Consider the following 17053-nt stretch of genomic DNA (forward strand, 5'->3'; position numbering starts at 1 on the left):
ACTGTTGTTCAGAAATACACCAAATGACATGGACAGCAGTTTTCTATCTGTCTCATATTGACCTGTATTTCCCTAGAAAATGAAGGTGTTTTTATGACAGACTGAGGAGCAGGTCACCAGTACTGTATGCATTCATTAGACTCATCATTTTGAAATGCTGCAGGAACGACAGCAGCCATCCCTAATAACCCTCAACTAGCATATCATGTGCATGCCAAATACTTGAGTAATGCTACTACTACTTGAGTAATGCTACTACTCAGAGGATAGGGGCTATTGAAACAGAACACAACAATCCCTGAAAAACACGAGCATTGTTTTGCCCTGCCCACGTTCACTCCGGAAGTCACCATCCCCCGGGAGCTCAGGGTGAACTTTCAGTCAATCCTGAAAGGCTAAATCTGGAGGAGCCACCCACACATGAACTAGATTGAACTGGAGCTTCAGCCAGGCCAGTGAGGCCTCAGTGTGCTGGGAGAACCTGTCCTTCCTTTCCATGGCCATGGTGGGTCCCCTTCTAGCCAGCTGCAAACATGAACATTGCCAACCCCTTGCAGTATCAGAGCCCCTCGTGTGCCTGAGCTCTGGCTCTGCTTTGCCACCTTCTGATGCACGTTAATCTTGCTGATTTGGCTTGTAAAGACCAGATAAATTTACCTGTTAAACGTTTAAGTGGTAAAATATTTTCTGCTCTAGATCACTCTCCAGATCTCCCACCCTTAGTCACTGTGGGAAGCATGGCACCAGCTGCCCTTTGTCTGGCAGAAGGGAGATGTTGGGAACTCTCACGTAGCTCAGTGCTGTGGTTCCAAGCAGCCATTAACAGTGTCGGGGGTTGGTTTGGTCTCTTGGAAATTTCCGCAGGGCTCAGACCTTTGCCAGGATCACAACCAGGTCACACTGCCGTGGTCACCCAGGGGCTACAAACAGCCTTTTATCCTCCTTTTATCCTTCAGTTTCCCCAGCGCTTCAGCTACCGAGCTGAAATCAACCCGCATTCGAAGGGTGGGAGGGAAGCAGCCCGGCGAGGCCGAAGCGCGCCGGGGTTCGCTGTGGCGGAGCCCGAGCCCGCAGGGCGGGGCCGGCTGGGAGCGGCCGACGCCCCCTGGCGGCCGCTGCCCCGCCAGTCTCGCGAGAGCCGCGCGCGCGGGGCGGGGGTGCTGCTGGGCGGGGAGGCGCCATCTTGTTCCTGTGCGAGGCGGCGGGGCCGGGCCGGGCCCGCGCTGAGGGAGCGCCCAGGGCAGCGCCCGCCGCCACCGCGGGGCGGGCATGGACACCCACTATTACGGCGGGGAGCAGTCAGGTAGCGGCGCGGGGCGCAGGACCTTCCCGGGAGGGCGTCGGGCACGGCAGGGCCCGCGGGTTCGGGGGGCACAGCGGCGGGGCCCTGGCCCGAGGGCGGCGCGGCGGTAATTGCTTCGATAGCCCGGTGTCTGGGCAGTGCAGCAGTCGCTGCCCGCTTGGTGCAGGAGGTTTTGTGCGCTCCCGGGGGTGTCTGGGGTGGTTTGTTCGGACAGCCCCGTTTCCCTGCCCCGTTAGAACGGGAGCCCGCTCGGTTCCCGTGCGGTTCCTTTAAACGCTGAGTTTTACTTCCTTTTTTAAATGTCGGAATAGATGATGGAGGAGCTACTCCAGTGCAAGACGAGCGAGACTCAGGATCCGATGTGGAAGATGAAGGAAACGAACAACATTCTGGATCGGAGAATGGCAGTGTAGGACACCATTCAGAGGTACTAAGGGAGCTTTATCTAGATAAAGTTTACTTTCCTCTGAATTCTTCTTTGTTGTTGTTGAAAGTGGCATTCTCTCTTAACCGAGACATATGTGTTTATTTAGTTCTTCTTAAGGGTTCCATCGGGTAAAACTTTATTTCCATAAAAAAGCTTTGGATAGTCTCTTGACAAGTATGTTGGCTAGGGTTTGTTTGGTTTTTGTCTTGTTATGGTAGCACACACTATTCTGAACTTTAATAAGTTGTATTCGATTAGCCTCAATTTCACAAAGAGAAAATGCTGGGGGTTTAAAAGAGATGGATTATGAGGAATGTTAAATTGCACCTGAAATTCTGCACAGTGATGTAAGACCACATGCTTTGGAGGTGGGGATTTCCTTGACAGAGAATGAATGCTCTGCCATCTTCCATGTCAGATGGGGGCACTGACTTTTGAGTCTGCTTTGTGCTGGTTTTCACCTTATCATTCACAAAGGAGCAGCTGTGCATATGGAGCAGGTTAAGGTTCCTAAATGGGACCTGTTTTTCCTTTGAAGTGGTTCTCACTCGGAGAAGTGTTCAGCACGGAAAAGCTTTGGTCCAGGGTTGTTTCTGGGGCAGAGTCACTTCATTTGAGGATTGACTGGGCTGAGAAGGGGTTCTGGAAAAAGAGAAGGCTCCTTTTAGACTTCTAGGACAGTTTGGGAAGTTGAGATTTAATTTTTCAGAGTTGTTTGTGACTCACAATAGAGCTACATCAGGTCTTAGTTGGAAGGAATAATTTTGGCCTGTGAATTCAGGTGTTCTGCCAGCAAAGTTACAGAGAACTTTTTGATACTTAAAAAAAACTGTAATCAAAGCCATTTGATAGTGTTCTGTGTATTCTGCTGTATTTTATGTAAAGATCAGGATTTACTCTGACTAGGTTTCCAGTGTTATATGTTTTAGAAATTGCTTAAAATGCGACAAAGGCTGATGTGAGAGAAGGCTTGACTCCACTGTGGCATAGCTTGCAATCTTTTTTTTTTATTTTTTTCCCCCTGCCTTTATTGAATTCATACTTCCCTCAGAGTTAGAAAGTAGATGAAGATTGTATTTTTATAAAATGAAAGTTCTTCCCATGTATTTGAACTTAATTGTAAAGCACATTTGGAATTTACTTTTTTTGATAGGTGTTGATATTTCTAAGGGAAGAAATCAATTTGGTGTGAGGCAGCATCTCCTGTTATGACAATATAAAATTTCAGTGTGGCAGGAAACACATTTCTCAGGATGGGAAAAATAACTGTCTATCTGGAGGAATTTAGTACTTCTGTTTTAATGAAAGAAAAGTGTGATGAGTGTGTGGAGAGTCATGCTGCTGCTATAATTAATAATTATATTAATAATATATTTATTATATTAATATTATTAATATTTTTCTTCTGTGTCATTGGTTTATGCTTGATTATTGGTTCTTCCTTTTCTATACTTCTCTGAGATTTTTACTTTACTTACTGGGAATTGACTGTTGTTTACATCTGCAGTGTGTCTTCTTCAGATCTAGGTGAGCAGAAAGTACCAGTTACCATTGTTAACTGGTCCTCTTCATGTGCTGTATTATTTTAAAGACTTTGTTCTGTGATGGCAGTTGAATATTCCTCTATAGATAAAATACTTTAGAAAGTTAATTAAAATAAAAGAGCCAAGCTAAGTCACCTTCTGACCAATACTAAAAGAGAACTTGTTAAGCCTTAATGCTTTATTTGATTCAGCTCAAATCAAAATTCAAATATTTTGTTTTGCGATTTTATCTTTCCCTCCATTGAGTTCATTTTGCACTCAAAAGGCAATAAAGTGGAGCAGCCACCTCTGAAAGGAGTGGTTTTCAGTCATTTGTCATATTACTTACTCTAAATATTCTCTCCTCCTCTTATTTTCTTCATCTTTAGGAGTATGTGGGAGAAATGACACTCAAAGGTAATAAAACCTTTGAGACAGCCTAATCAGTTAAGTCTATTTAATTACTATTTTCTCTCTAATTTAGAACTCAGATGTAAAGAACTGAAGTTTTAAAATTTCAAACTTTTCTTTCAGGTTTTTAACTTTAAAGAAAAGGGGAATTCCGAGGAATTACTTATGTAGGTCTCAGGTATGTGGGTTTTTCTTTTCCACAATTCTTTTCTGGCTTTCCTTCCCCCAATCCCACTTTATCTATAAATGTTCTCCTTGATGTCCTTACTGATTCTGCTTTAGACAATTAGAATTAGTTTTAGTACAGTAATGAATCTGAAATCATGTTTACAGTGTTTGTCCAAGTCAGGCTCATACAGAAATCTATAATAACTTAGTTCTTACACTTCCACCGAGTTGCTGCTGCTTCATGAATTAAGTTGTGGTTAGTCTGTGGCTGTTAACAAATACAAATATGTGACACTTCTGAAAAAAAAGGAGAAACTTGCTGATCTGCCCATGATGGTTGTGTAGGTCTTAGTTTAACACTCACCTTTCATGAAATTGTTGTGGATGGGTTCAATTTTGTTGAAGTTACTAAATGATCAAAGAAGTAGCACTTAAAAGTGGCTGCATGTTGATCCAATAAAGTGCTTGGTAGCTGTAATTTTTATGTAGAAGTGTAACACTGTAAATTTGATTTTGATATATTCCTTATTTTATACTGTACTAAAGTCTCATTTTATAGAACTCATTAAACAAAAATTAAGGACATCTCAATTAAAATGTTTATAGATAAAGAGGAGGAAGAAAAGAAAGCAAAGGAATTAGAGAAAAATGCAGTAGCAATTACCTGAGACCTACTCAGTTTTGAGGATGTCTGATCTTTCAGTCAATCATTTGGAAAATGAAAACCAGAAAACTCAAAAATTACATATTTCATTTCTTTGAAAACAGTTTTGTAAAGATGAACAATTAAAAAAGGAAAAGTGAAGACTATCAAGCATACCCAGTAACGTTTTGTCATTTTACTGGGAAATTGGTCACTTTTTTTATCAATTATATTCCAAAACATGCAGATTCATTAATTTTTTAATTGTGTACAGAAGGCTCTTGCGCAGGGGGCTGCGGGCAGGTCCTGCCCTGTGCGGGGTCTCAGCTCTGCTGCAGAAGGTGCTCTGTGCTGCTGGCTGGGGGCTCGGGCAGCGCTGCACTCACTGACACAGTGGTGCTGCCTGGCTCAGCTTTGCACGCCGGCTCGAGGAGGTGCTGCCTGTGTGCCCAGAGCGTGCAGGGACACCTGTGTCACCTTGGGTGCTGCTTCTCCAGGTGGTCACAGTGCAGCAGTTGAGCTGCTGTGACCACTGGGTGAGTCTGGCAGCTGCGTGTCTGCTCTCCCTCGCCAAACATCTTCATTCTCAGGAGTGATGGTCAGTTTGCAGTAACAGATTAAAGATTCAGGATCTTGTAGTAATCTTCAGTAATAATGCTCTGTAATTATAGTGTCTTCTCACCAAGGTTTTGCATAAGAAGTTCTTTGTAATTTAGTGATTAATTCTGAACAGGTGCATCTATAACCTGCAGCCACACTTCTGACCTTAGAAATATGAAGAATCATTACTGATTCTTGTTGCTTCTCAATTTTGTTTATTTGTTCACCAAATAATTCCTAAACTGTAAGCTGGGAAGGTGGTGGTCCTAATATCTTAAAGAGGACTATTTTTATTCATTTTCTTGGGTTTGTTTGGCAAAATCCTTTATTACTGCTGACATAACTATCAGTACTAAGCATTCACCAGCTGGCATTGAGAGAAGACAGACAAACCCACACAAAATAAAATGGTAGAAAAACAAAGATTAAATAATTTTTGTTACTGTAGATTCCAGTTTGATTTCAGTGTTTCTCAATAACCTTACCTGTAACTGCTGTAGAATCTGCTTTCTGTTCTGTTTCCAGCTTCAGTTTTCTTTAGTCTAAAGTAATACAGTCAGGGAAGATCTGTGACGTACACCTATGATGGGTTTATATGGGACATACTAGGCAGGAGAAGGGCAATCAAAGTGATTTTTTGGTAAAGGAATAAAATATTAACAAGCTGAGAGCTGTTGAGTACATCCTCAACATTCTGTCACTTCCTAATATTAATATTTATTTAAAATTCCGGATTCAGGTTTTAACAAAACCGTGTTTCCTTTCTGTGAGGAGAAATGAGAATTACTGGATACGAAAGATTCAAAAGATGCATTGCTGTAGAGACAGGAACAAGCAGCAGAGAGAAAACAATTTAGATTGTTATACTAGCTGTTTGTAGTTAGCATTAAATAACATGGAAACAGTGAAGTAGTGTTTGAAGTGCATGTTCTAAAATTTCATGGTCCTGGGGTTTTTTTCATTGTTCAGTAACTTTGTTAGTCATTCTGCAGTAATTTAGAAGATCTTTGTCCAGTGCTAGCCAAAGGAATAAGTATATAAAGTCCAAAGTCTTAAAAAGCAATGCTCTTTGCCACTTAGAATAATTATGGAGGAAGTAGTTCCTAAAAGCAATTGAAATTAATTTTATTTAAAATTCTTCCTGCATCATGCATTTTAAAGATGAATAGTATTCTTTGTTGTAGGTGTAGAATTGCTACACCTACCTTTTTTATGGCTCTGAATGTGGGAGTAGAACAACTACAGAAAATAAAAATAGATAGAAAGTCTGTTTCCAAGGAAATTAAATTGCAGGAAAAAAAAGATTTGGAAACTTCAGGACACACAGGTCTTAAAGCATCTCCTATCGCAATAAATACTCAGTCTGCAAGTAGAAAAGGTTTATAGCTGAGACAAAATGACTGAGGAAAGCCTGACTGAGGCTTTGAGTATGCAAAAGAGAAGTTCCTTGTACAATGTTGTTGTTTTCAGCTGAAAACAGGATTATGGTGACAGTAGCTGTGAGAGCTGAATTAATGGAATGAGTTTTCAAGAATCTAATTCCATATTCTCAGGTAAATGCAATTGAGATTTTTTTCTCAAGTAGATTTTAGATGTTGGAAAGATAAAAGATGATGCTGTAATTACACTTAGCAAGGTGGCTTGTGAGATGTTCTCTTAAAAATGGAGTATGTGCCTCGGTATTTTTTGCTGTGTAGAAAAGTCAAAGGATTATTTCAGAAGTTGCCAGATGGGTGTGTTTGTGCATGGGTTATCTTGGATATCTGGATAAGCATGGGAGCTGTCAGCATAGCGGGGAGAGTAGTTGAATCTGAAACACAAAACTGGTTAACAGTAATACTCTGAAAGGTCTGACTAAAACTTTATTCTTGTTTTTTGGCTTGCTAGGCTTTTGCTCTTGAGTTATTCTTAAATAGGTTTCCTTGACAAAGAAGGAACAGGCGCTAGCTTCATTTGGAGCATAATTCATGTGCTGTTTCACTAAGATGCATTTCACACAGGAAACATCTGTTTGAGATCGTCAGGAAAATAAAATGACAAATGCAAGATGCTCTTTCTTGCCTTGTTCCTGGGAATTTCAACTAAACCACTTTGAATGCCTGACCTATTAAAACTAAAGTATTAAACCTTTACCCTTGAGCAACTGGACCCTTCTTAGACATGCTTATTTAAGTGTTTTATGAATTCTGTTACTGTTTTCAAAATACCATGGAGCTGCTTGATGGACATACTTCCATTGATAATACTTTCTTTGATGTAAAATACTTGATAGTCTTTTGATGCAAATTGTCTAATTATTTCTACATAGACATTATTTCAGTTTGCAGCACCTTGGGTAATCAAATTGGAGGAAGGACAAGCAAAAATTCAGAACATTTTTTCTTTACTTTTTAAGGTGTTTTTGCTTAGTTGTCTGAGATTATTTTTCTGTTTCAGAATGAACACAGTGATGGAGAAGATGATGGGCAAGTGGGAGAGCCTCATATGACAGACTCTGAAAATGAAGATAACCCAAGGCAAAAAGAAAGTGACTCAGATAATGAGGAGCCCCCAAATCACAATGTGAGTGATTCAGAAAATGAAGCAACTCATGGAGAGAAAGACAGTGACTCTGATACTGAGGACCATCCAAACCGGCATTTAAGTGACTCTGAAAATGAAGAGGCTTTAAATCATCAAGCGAGTGACTCTGACAATGGAGAACCTCCAAGGGATCACAGCAGTGATTTCGAAAATGAGGAATCACACAAGCAGCCAGCCAGTGACTCTGAGAGCGAGGAACTCCAGAAGCAGCCAGCCAGTGACTCCGAGAGTGAAGAGCTCCAGAAGCAGCCAGCCAGTGACTCTGAGAGTGAAGAGCCTCAGAAGCAGCCAGCCAGTGACTCCGAGAGTGAAGAGCCTCAGAAGCAGCCAGCCAGCGACTCGGAGAGCGAGGATGTGTCCAGACACAAGCAGATAGGCTCCGAAGATAGCGATGGGGAGGACAGGAAGGAAAAGGTGCAGAATGACTCTCATCATTCAGATAATGAACATGTAAGGAAAGGATTTCAGGGCTCTGACAGTGAAGACGAAGCTCCTAAGAGACATAAAATATCAGACAGTGATGAAGATGAAAAAGAGGAAGAAAAGACAGTGAAGAGGAAAACAGCCATCCTTTCTGATAGTGAGGATGACAGTGAGAAAACACGTAAGAAACTATACTGTGAAAACGTGCTGTGACAGGCAGTGGTGTGAAAGTTAAATCATTGCTTTTGCATTAATAAAGCCTCTAAGTGAGAAACCATAAATCAGATTTGGTTTTGGAGCAGAACTGCATTTGTAGAGGCTGTTCTGACTGCTTTGCTGTATAAATGTGTATATAACACTTCTGAGTAATAAGTAGGTCTAACAGAAGACTGTCAGGATCTAACTGGCATCTGTTGACATGGTAGTTTGTTATTTATTTACTTTGTTTCTGTTTCTCTAGTAATTTTTTCCTGTGTATTTTTTTAATACACTGGGAGTGAGAGATTTGAAATTACAAATTTTTTATGGGCGGATGTGGTGTATGGAAGCTCCAGTTACTGATTTAATAAAACACTTCAGAATGGACATGCTTTTTAGGAAATGGCAGTGGTTTGGTGTTGGAAGACTAGTCAGAGAATAATTTAGAGTAACAGTTGTCCCCTCTGTTATTGGGACATGTAGTAATGATCCTTTCTGCTGGCAGCTGCAAAAAAGGTACGAATCCTTTCCGATGCTGAAGAATCAGATAGTGACGCTGCTTCAGAGAAATCTGACAAAAGGAAGAAAAATGTTGTATCTGATAGTGAGGAGGAAGAAGAAGAAGAAGGAAAAGAGAATGCTGGGAAGAAAAAAGGAAAAGATCTGTTTGGCAGTGACAGTGAATCTGGAAATGAACAAGAGTAAGTGGGAAAGAATATGAATTCTTTCGCGGTTTTAGACAGTGGGAGTGATGGTGAATGGAAAATGGATAAATCCCAACCAGAGAATGACAGTTCACCTTCATTGGTGGCATGAAGAGAAAGGTTAATAGGAGGAGACAGAACAAAAGGGAGATCTTCACACAGTCATTAGCAATTTTGCAGAAAAGGTACATCTCATTGTTGTAGTCCAGGTAGATAAATGTTGCTGTTACCTTCACAGGAACCTGATTGCAGATATATTTGGAGAATCTGGTGATGAGGAAGAGGAGGAATTTACAGTAAGTGTTACTGTGGATATCTCCTGTTGACTTGCTAGATTTGAAGAGAATATATATGCTGCATCATTCATTTTTGTGAAATGACCAGACTCACTGGGGTACTCTTTGGGTTAAATAACATTAACAGCTCATCTTTTGGGAGAATTGTTGGTGTCACAACAATTGTTGGTAGTCACAGGGGGAATTAAAAGACTCTGTTAATCTTTCTAGATCCTCTGAAGACTTACCTGAATCTTTTTTAGTGTCAGTGTCAGATACCTGAGTAGATGCTCAATCCTGATCCATACACTGATTTGCACTATCTGTACTCATCAGGGTTTTAACCAGGAGGATTTGGAGGAAGAGAAGGGTGATGGAGACATGAAGGAGGCAGCAGATGAATCAGACTCTGATGATAACATCAAAAGAGGAAAGCAGTAAGTCATTGTGCTACATATTCCTTTCTTTATGCCAGATTTTGGTGAAAGGGCATTATGGACCCTGGATAGTACAGGTGTGCACATGTTGGGTATTACAGCAAGGTCTGAGGGTGTCTGGGAGCCTTTGGAACCCTTTGCTAGTTTTGCATTTTGCATACTGAGGATAATTATCTCACAGGGACCATGAGACACATTGTTGGTACAGTACAGAAACACAAAATTATTTCCTACCAAGGACCATCAGTTAACACTGTGGTTGTGTTTCAGCATGGACTTCATGTCAGATTTCGACATGATGCTGCAGCGGAAGAAGAGCATGAGTGGCAAGCGCAGGCGGAACCGTGATGGGGGAACTTTCATCAGTGACGCAGATGATGTGGTCAGTGCCATGATTGTGAAGATGAATGAAGCTGCTGAGGTAAGTTTTCCAGGCTCCAAACACACCCTGAAATTCAGTTCCCTTCTATGGGAAAATCATATGATTAATAAGATACAAAATTCTAGCTTGGGTTCAGCAGGAGTAATCTGTATGCTATGGAAAGCATCTAATGTCTATATAACCATTTAAATGTTATTTTGCTATTCTAAATTAAAACAGTCTGTTAAAATTTTGATAGAATACTAATTTTAAAAATTAGTTAAGTTGCTAAACTTTCATCAGCTGAGATCAAATTAGATAAAAAGGGATATATAGGTGGTCTCTAAACTACCTTGTAGTATGTTAAATACTGAGAAAGGGACTATACTTTAATTTCATTATAGTGTTACTGGCATGTGTCATACTTTGGTATTTGTTCCTGAGAAGAGCCCTTTTCCAAACTGTTTGAATGACAGTGCCATGGTAATGATATCAAAGTAACAGATTCATGGGACCTTCTGTCATGGCAGCCTGCCTTTTTCTAGGAGAAATGTTTAATATGTTACTGTGGAAGGTTTTTTGGGATCTTGCCTTTTGTCAGGTCTCTTCTGTTTTGTTGGAGTAGCAATCAAATTAATAAAGAGCACAGTGAAACCCGTTAAAACCAATTGAGGGATATACACGACTTGAGAAACTAGAGGAGCTTTGCAAATAACAACAACAACAAAATCTTCCTGAGAATGAGATCAGGATGCCAAGTTCAGAAAGATGGGGAGAGTGAGAAAGCAATTTGGAAGGCAACTGAAGCTTCTCAGGCTTGACAGGAAGGCCATTCTCAGACAAGATGACAGCCAGATACTTCAAATGAGATGGCAAAGTTTGAAATACAGGGGCAGGAAGAGAAAAGAGATGCATTAGAAGAATCTCCTCCCTTGCAATAAAACAAACATTGCACAGAAAGAGCCTTCAGTGGATTAGGACAAGTAGAAAGGAATTACCAGAGCTGGACAGAAATCTGTTTGATTGCACTGGGTGTTTTTTGTATGGGAGACAAGTTTTGAACAGATAGTGACAGTCAGGCCTTGGATGCAAGTAATTTTGAAATGACAGAGGGGAAAATACATGCTCTCCCTTGCCATTGTTCTGCTTAGCTATTTTTCTGTTTTTCAGGTGAGGCTTTACTTAACAAAGTGTTACCTGTGCACAGTATAAAGGACCTCCAGTTATTGTAGTCAATCTAAGTAATGAAGTGGAAAAAAAGTAAAATTAGGAGCACTCTCCTAATGTGATGCTTTTGTGGGAAATACTGACTTCTTTTTTCAAAGAAATTGTTGCATAATTGTTGGTGAGCTGTGGAGCAGGGGACAAAATTAGTGTAATCCCTCCCAAGTTGCACTTCTAGTTTAATAGACTAGTCTTTTTTTTTTTTTTGTAAGTGTTGCAAAAAATGGGAGTTGCTGATTTCTTTCTTTGATTAACTTGTGCTGATTCTTCAACTCTCTACAGGAGGATCGTCAGCTAAATACACAAAAGAAACCAGCACTGAAGAAATTAACTTTGCTACCAACTGTAGTTATGCATCTTAAAAAGTGAGTTGTCATTCTTTCAGTTAACTGTAACCTTGGGTAATAGTCTGAATTTGTAAGATTTCATGGAGTTACACTACAGCTATACTGAATACGCAGTAAAACACTTTTTATTCCAAGTAAATGCTGAAGCTAGGTGACCTCAAAAACATAAAATTACACATAATTTCCCCTCTTAATGTAACATGAAGCAAAGTCAAATGTGCTATTTTCCTGAAGGAACATCACATCTTAAGATGTTGCGATATTACATGATTTTTGGGCCTCTCTTTAAACCTTTTAGGCAGGATCTCAAAGAAACTTTCATCGATAGTGGTGTTATGTCTGCCATCAAAGAGTGGCTTTCTCCTCTTCCAGACCGAAGTCTGCCAGCACTAAAGATAAGAGAGGAGCTTCTGAAGATCCTGCAAGAGGTTTGGACCTGACTTTTCACCAGATTTGATTTGGAGCTTCTCCACAGTTTTACAGTTATGTGCTTTAGGGAAATGTGAGGTGACAAGTGAACTGCAGCTGTACCGATGGGCTTTGCAGTGAAACACACAAGGAAGCAACCTGCACAACAGGAGTGCTTGTGTAAAAGAATTTAGATGATTTGGCCCTGCCTGCCTGTTTCAGGTTTATATCCAAATTTAAGTGAAGAGTTACTTGCTGTGCATCCCTGAATTTTCTTCCCTTGTGGTCCCTTCTCTTTTCTGTTCTGTTAAAGTGTGCAGTGCATGGGAAGGTCCCTCACACTCAGTGTAGGCTTTCAGTGTCTGTGGCTAAGCTGATTGGTTGAGTGTCTTTGTCATGTAAGTTTTTATTTATAGAATGAATGATTTGAAGGCAGTAGCACAGTTTTGGGGTAATATAAACTAGAGAGCATTTGGAGCAAAAAGTTGTAGAAAGCTACCTAATTCTGTGTATAAACCAAGAATGTTATGGCAGATTTCTAGATTTAGGTGTTTAATACTTTAAACAATTCCCAGTGGGACAATGAAAACATTAAATTTTCCAAGCTGATTTAAGTGAAAGATCTTTCTGCAAAGTTCAGTGACACCATTAATGTTCAGACATAATTTATTGCTGTTTTCTGACTTTTCCTTTTCTCTGCAGCTGCCCAGTGTGAGCCAGGAGACCCTGAAGCACAGTGGCATTGGACGGGCTGTGATGTACCTGTACAAACACCCCAAGGAGTCGAGACCGAACAAGGACATGGCTGGGAAGCTGATCAGTATGTAAACCTGCCTGTGCCTTGTCTGAGATTCCACTGATGATGAATGGAACTTCTGCACTGGTTTCTGATGCACTGCTGTTGGCTGTAGAGTAGATTTTGCAACGTAGGAACCTCACTGATGTGTTTCATAACTTCGCAGAGCTCTTAACAAACACTTCTACATTAGCTTCTGCATGCACCTGTTTCATTGTCTTAAACCAGACGATGCCATTTGTTTTGCTGCGGTTCTCTTGGTTCATGTTCCAGATCTTTTGCATATGCTGCAAAGGCAGGAGGGTGCTGCCAGAGGACTCTTTATTCCATGGACTTCAGAAAGAACTTAGCTGACTGAATGTTAGCCATGGAATACATGTGGAATGTATTCCATCCAGAATGGCTTCAGATTGATGATAAACTTAAATTCTTTAGGACCTTTTCTGCATATTTTTAAAATGCCATTCCTGGGTTGTGCAGGAGGTCCTGACACTGAGTATTCTGAGAGCTTGGAGATGTTCTAGGAGAGCAGGCAACAAAGAGACTTTGGGGATGAAAGCTCTTGCCTTTTGTTCACTAGGCTAGTTTTCCATTAAATACTAAGGGCTCAAAAATTGTTTGGTTGAAAGGAAGTGTAAATACTTGCCACAAACTTTAAAAGCTGTACTTGATCACCAGAGTGGTTAAGAGAAACAAAGGCCTGGTCTTTGTTAACTAATCATTTTTTAATAGATGAATGGTCTCGACCCATCTTCGGCCTTACCTCAAACTACAAAGGCATGACCAGAGAAGAGAGGGAACAGAGAGATTTGGAACAGATGCCTCATCGAAGGAAAATGAGCAGGTAGGAGTAGCAGGCAGAAACACGAAATTCTTCTAAGACTTTGTCAAGAGAAACCAAGTGGTGTGTAAATACTAAAGGAAGGAAAAGGGTAAAAGGGTAGTCAGTTATGGTTTCTCTTTTAACATACTTTATTGTCTTTTTTAACATTTGTGTATAGATACCTATAAATACTTGTTTTTCTTGCAGCTCTGGTGGTCAGACTCCCCGTAGGGACCTGGAAAAAGTATTAACAGGAGAAGAAAAGTAGGTTGGGTATATAATTTTTTTTTTAAAGTGAAGTATTGTGGTGGCACTACCACTATGGAATTTCTGTAGAGGTTTTAGAGGCAGTGGTATACAGGGTGTTTCAGAGGAGTACACTGGGTGGCTTTACTTGTTTCTGGATAAGATTTGTCCATAATAGTCACATCCTTTTTTTCCGTAGGGCTCTCAGGCCCGGGGACCCTGGGTTCTGTGCCCGTGCAAGGGTCCCAATGCCCTCCAACAAAGACTATGTCGTCAGGCCCAAGTGGAACGTGGAGATGGAGTCCTCCAGGGTAAGCACTGGCAGTGTCCTGGTGACTGTTCGAAGCCTGGGATTCTGTCACCATATCAGCATGGTTTACTGTACAGGAGGGTAGTTCTTCTAAGGGCCTCTTTTAGTGAGTATGGACAGTAAATGCTCCGATAAGTAGGCTGCTCTAAGCTCATCACATGTTTTCACAGGAAAACATCTCTGACCAAAAATAGGTTTTTGAGTTAACTTTTCTAGAATTTCTCTCTCAGGTGAGAATCTGATTACAGGCCTCTTGCTTTGAAGCATTTTGAGCTAAAGCTGCAGTTCAGTACCTGTCTCACTGCACTGATGTTTTTATACCTCTCCCAGTTTTTGTATCATGTTCTAATAATATTCCAGTTTGGGAAACCTTTGAGGTTTTGGTAAACATTAACAGCTTCGGTGGAGGCCTTTGTGTTGCTTTGTCTTCATCCATCTACTCATACAGTTTCATTTAAAAGGGGTATATGTGGTAGAATGTGTGTAAGTGGGAGAAGTAACAATTGCTGTGCTGTCTGCTGTTCTTTCTCCTTCTGTCCATTAATTGAGATGTTGTTTCTAGCCCGGGACTATTAAGAGAGGTATTAGTCGCTTGGAAAAGCACAAGAGACGGTTTGCTGAACAGAAACGACTCAGCAAAGTGCATCGGGCCATCAAGTTCAGCATTGAAGGCAACAGGATGCCCCTGTAGCCATACCACTGCCTTCCCAAGTTGGAGAGGTATCCCTCGAGGGAGGTGTGAACAGTGCATGTGCTCCAGCTGTTGGCAGTTTGCACATGCAGGACAGGAGTGTGTACACCCTAACTTTAACCTGGAAAACTCTCCTTGAATTCTCTCGTGTCTGTACTGTGACCTACAAGGGAACTTGTACAGGAGAAAACAGGCTCTAGCACATAACCTCTGCCATGGCTCCTGCCTGCACAGTGTCAGGGTACCCAAATGACAGCAGTTCAGTGAGCTGTGCTCAAAACCAGCTTTGCACCACCTGTGGTTTTGAATGCTGTTCTGACACAATTAGGTTTTCCAGATTCACCTGAAGTGACATATGGGAATTCTTAGCCCTTGGTAAGGGCCTTGTGTCACTGCATGCCGGCGTCTGTGGCTGACCTCTGACTGGGGCACAGTGAGGTGTTTTTCACACCTCCTCGTTCAAGGAACTAGAATGATGTGAGACAGTAGGGGTGGTTGATGGGAGCTACAGAATGAGACCAGGGGGAGAAGAATCCTCTGCTGTGAGTGTGGGTTGGGAGAGCATGTATCAATGGGAATTGTTTTGACAATTCCTTGTCTGCATTTCAATGCTGTGAGCAGGGCTGCCACAAGCTAACAGTGACGGGAAGAGGTGAGCACAAGCCATAGATAACTGTTGAGTTCACATTAAGCTTCATATTTATTTGATTTTAAAAAGATATTTTCTTAAACATCACTGTGAAATTTTAGGTATAATTTCAACGAACAGATTTATGAATAAACCTTATTTTAAATCAGCATGTTAGGAGCACCTTCCTTAGCCATGGGAACTAGTTTCTAATGGATGTGTTTTTCAGATACTAAGTAGCATGTTTTGGATATCACTGTTTCTCCCACACTTAAAAGTGTCATGTTTCCATCACTTTTTGTTGTCTAGTTAAGGAAAATTGCCTTCTAGGAAGCACTGGCAATGGCTTGGAAGGTCCTTGCTGTTTGTCTTCAGTGGCATTTCAGCACACCATCGCTGAATTAATCTGTGCAGAATAACTGTTACGCCACCTGGTTTTCATTTGCAGTTCACATACAGAGATGAAATGCAATGCTTGTGTGATCAGCTTAGGCATTTCTTTTTGCTACCCCCTACACTGCCTTTGTTCAGTAATCCCTTCCTTGCTAAATACTAATCCCTGACCTTTAAAATAAATGGCAGCCTGAAATTGATGTGTCAGCCTTAGTCACAATGCATCTGTGTCTAACTCTCCTGCAAGAAGTCCATAGTGGTGACACTGGTGTGCTGTGGTTCTGACATAGCTCCAGCCAATAGATACAAAATTTCCAGATAGTATCCAGCCACACAGTGATTGACCCTGCACTGTGATGGCTGTGAGTGCCACTGGGCCCTGCAGCTACTGGGGGAAGCATTTTCCCCTTCTGGGAAGAGAACAGACAGATCAGCTGGGCCCAGTGGCTCCCCCAGCTCCTTGCCCAGGTGCAGCCTTGCATGTGCCGCTTGCCTTGGACCTCTGGGGCGTCTGCTTTTTTTCAGTGGTAATTATTAGTTTTATTTTTTAAGTTCCAGGGGACCTCTAAGAAAGGGGTGAGTCGACTGGACAAACAGATGCGGAAATTCACAGATATCAGGAAAAAAAGCAGATCGGCCCATGCAGTGAAAATCAGCATTGAGGGCAATAAGATGCCATTGTGACCCTTCACAGAATGCCCCATGAGCTCTGCTGTAAGACAATACACCCACAGACTCTTTGGAGACCTTTAAATTTTTTAACTTGTTTGGGGTGGGTTTGGTTTTTTTAGTTTGTTTTTTAAGTGAATCCTTAAATTGTTGGTTCAGGTTCTGGTAGAAGATGTTGTCTGAGGACTGTGAATATGGGGACTCCTTTTTCCTGATTGTATTTAAACTGGCCCTGTTGTGTCCTTTGTACAGATCATGTATTTGTTGTATTGCAACACTTAAAAAAATAAAACATCTTCTGGGGGTTTTTTTGGGAGGGGACTGCCTGTTCATTGCTCAGATGAAAGTATACACAGTCCACCTGGGATGTGGAAAAACAGAGGTTAATTTTTTGTTCAGCTTTGTCCATTTTCTTTTTATTAATTGTTATTTGTATTCATTATTAATCAGTCATTATATCTT

The 17053-nt window shown here is 41.2% G+C and overlaps 1 protein-coding gene across 3 annotated transcripts; it reads left to right on the forward strand.

The window, feature by feature from the left end:
* The first annotated feature begins 1174 nt into the window (after positions 1-1174).
* Positions 1175-16907, forward strand: IWS1 (interacts with SUPT6H, CTD assembly factor 1). 3 transcript variants are annotated; one of them, XM_053986660.1, is made up of 15 exons: positions 1175-1303; positions 1615-1730; positions 7512-8262; positions 8785-8980; positions 9222-9279; positions 9595-9695; positions 9966-10116; positions 11563-11645; positions 11926-12055; positions 12738-12855; positions 13564-13675; positions 13862-13918; positions 14100-14211; positions 14773-14930; positions 16475-16562. In XM_053986660.1, the coding sequence occupies exons 1-14, from the start codon at positions 1270-1272 to the stop codon at positions 14899-14901; spliced, it is 2148 nt and encodes a 715-aa protein (XP_053842635.1). In that variant the 5' UTR covers positions 1175-1269; the 3' UTR covers positions 14902-14930; positions 16475-16562. The 3 variants fall into 3 exon arrangements, with proteins under 3 accessions (XP_053842635.1, XP_053842633.1, XP_053842634.1); XM_053986658.1 differs by lacking the exon at positions 14773-14930 and having other exon boundaries at positions 16475-16907; XM_053986659.1 differs by lacking the exon at positions 16475-16562 and having other exon boundaries at positions 14773-16122.
* The last annotated feature ends 146 nt before the right edge of the window (positions 16908-17053 follow it).

The sequence above is a fragment of the Vidua macroura genome, chromosome 10 (assembly GCF_024509145.1).
Source record: "Vidua macroura isolate BioBank_ID:100142 chromosome 10, ASM2450914v1, whole genome shotgun sequence".
NCBI classification, from domain to species: Eukaryota; Metazoa; Chordata; class Aves; order Passeriformes; family Viduidae; genus Vidua; species Vidua macroura.

Excerpts from the sequence above, each read along its gene's own strand:
- IWS1 (XM_053986658.1), top strand. The coding sequence starts at position 1,270 with ATGGACACCCACTATTACGGCGGGGAGCAGTCAG. Across the intron at positions 10,117-11,562 it reads AGATGAATGAAGCTGCTGAG|GAGGATCGTCAGCTAAATAC; the intron begins GTAAGTTTTCCA and ends AACTCTCTACAG. Across the intron at positions 14,212-16,474 it reads TGGAGATGGAGTCCTCCAGG|TTCCAGGGGACCTCTAAGAA; the intron begins GTAAGCACTGGC and ends TTATTTTTTAAG.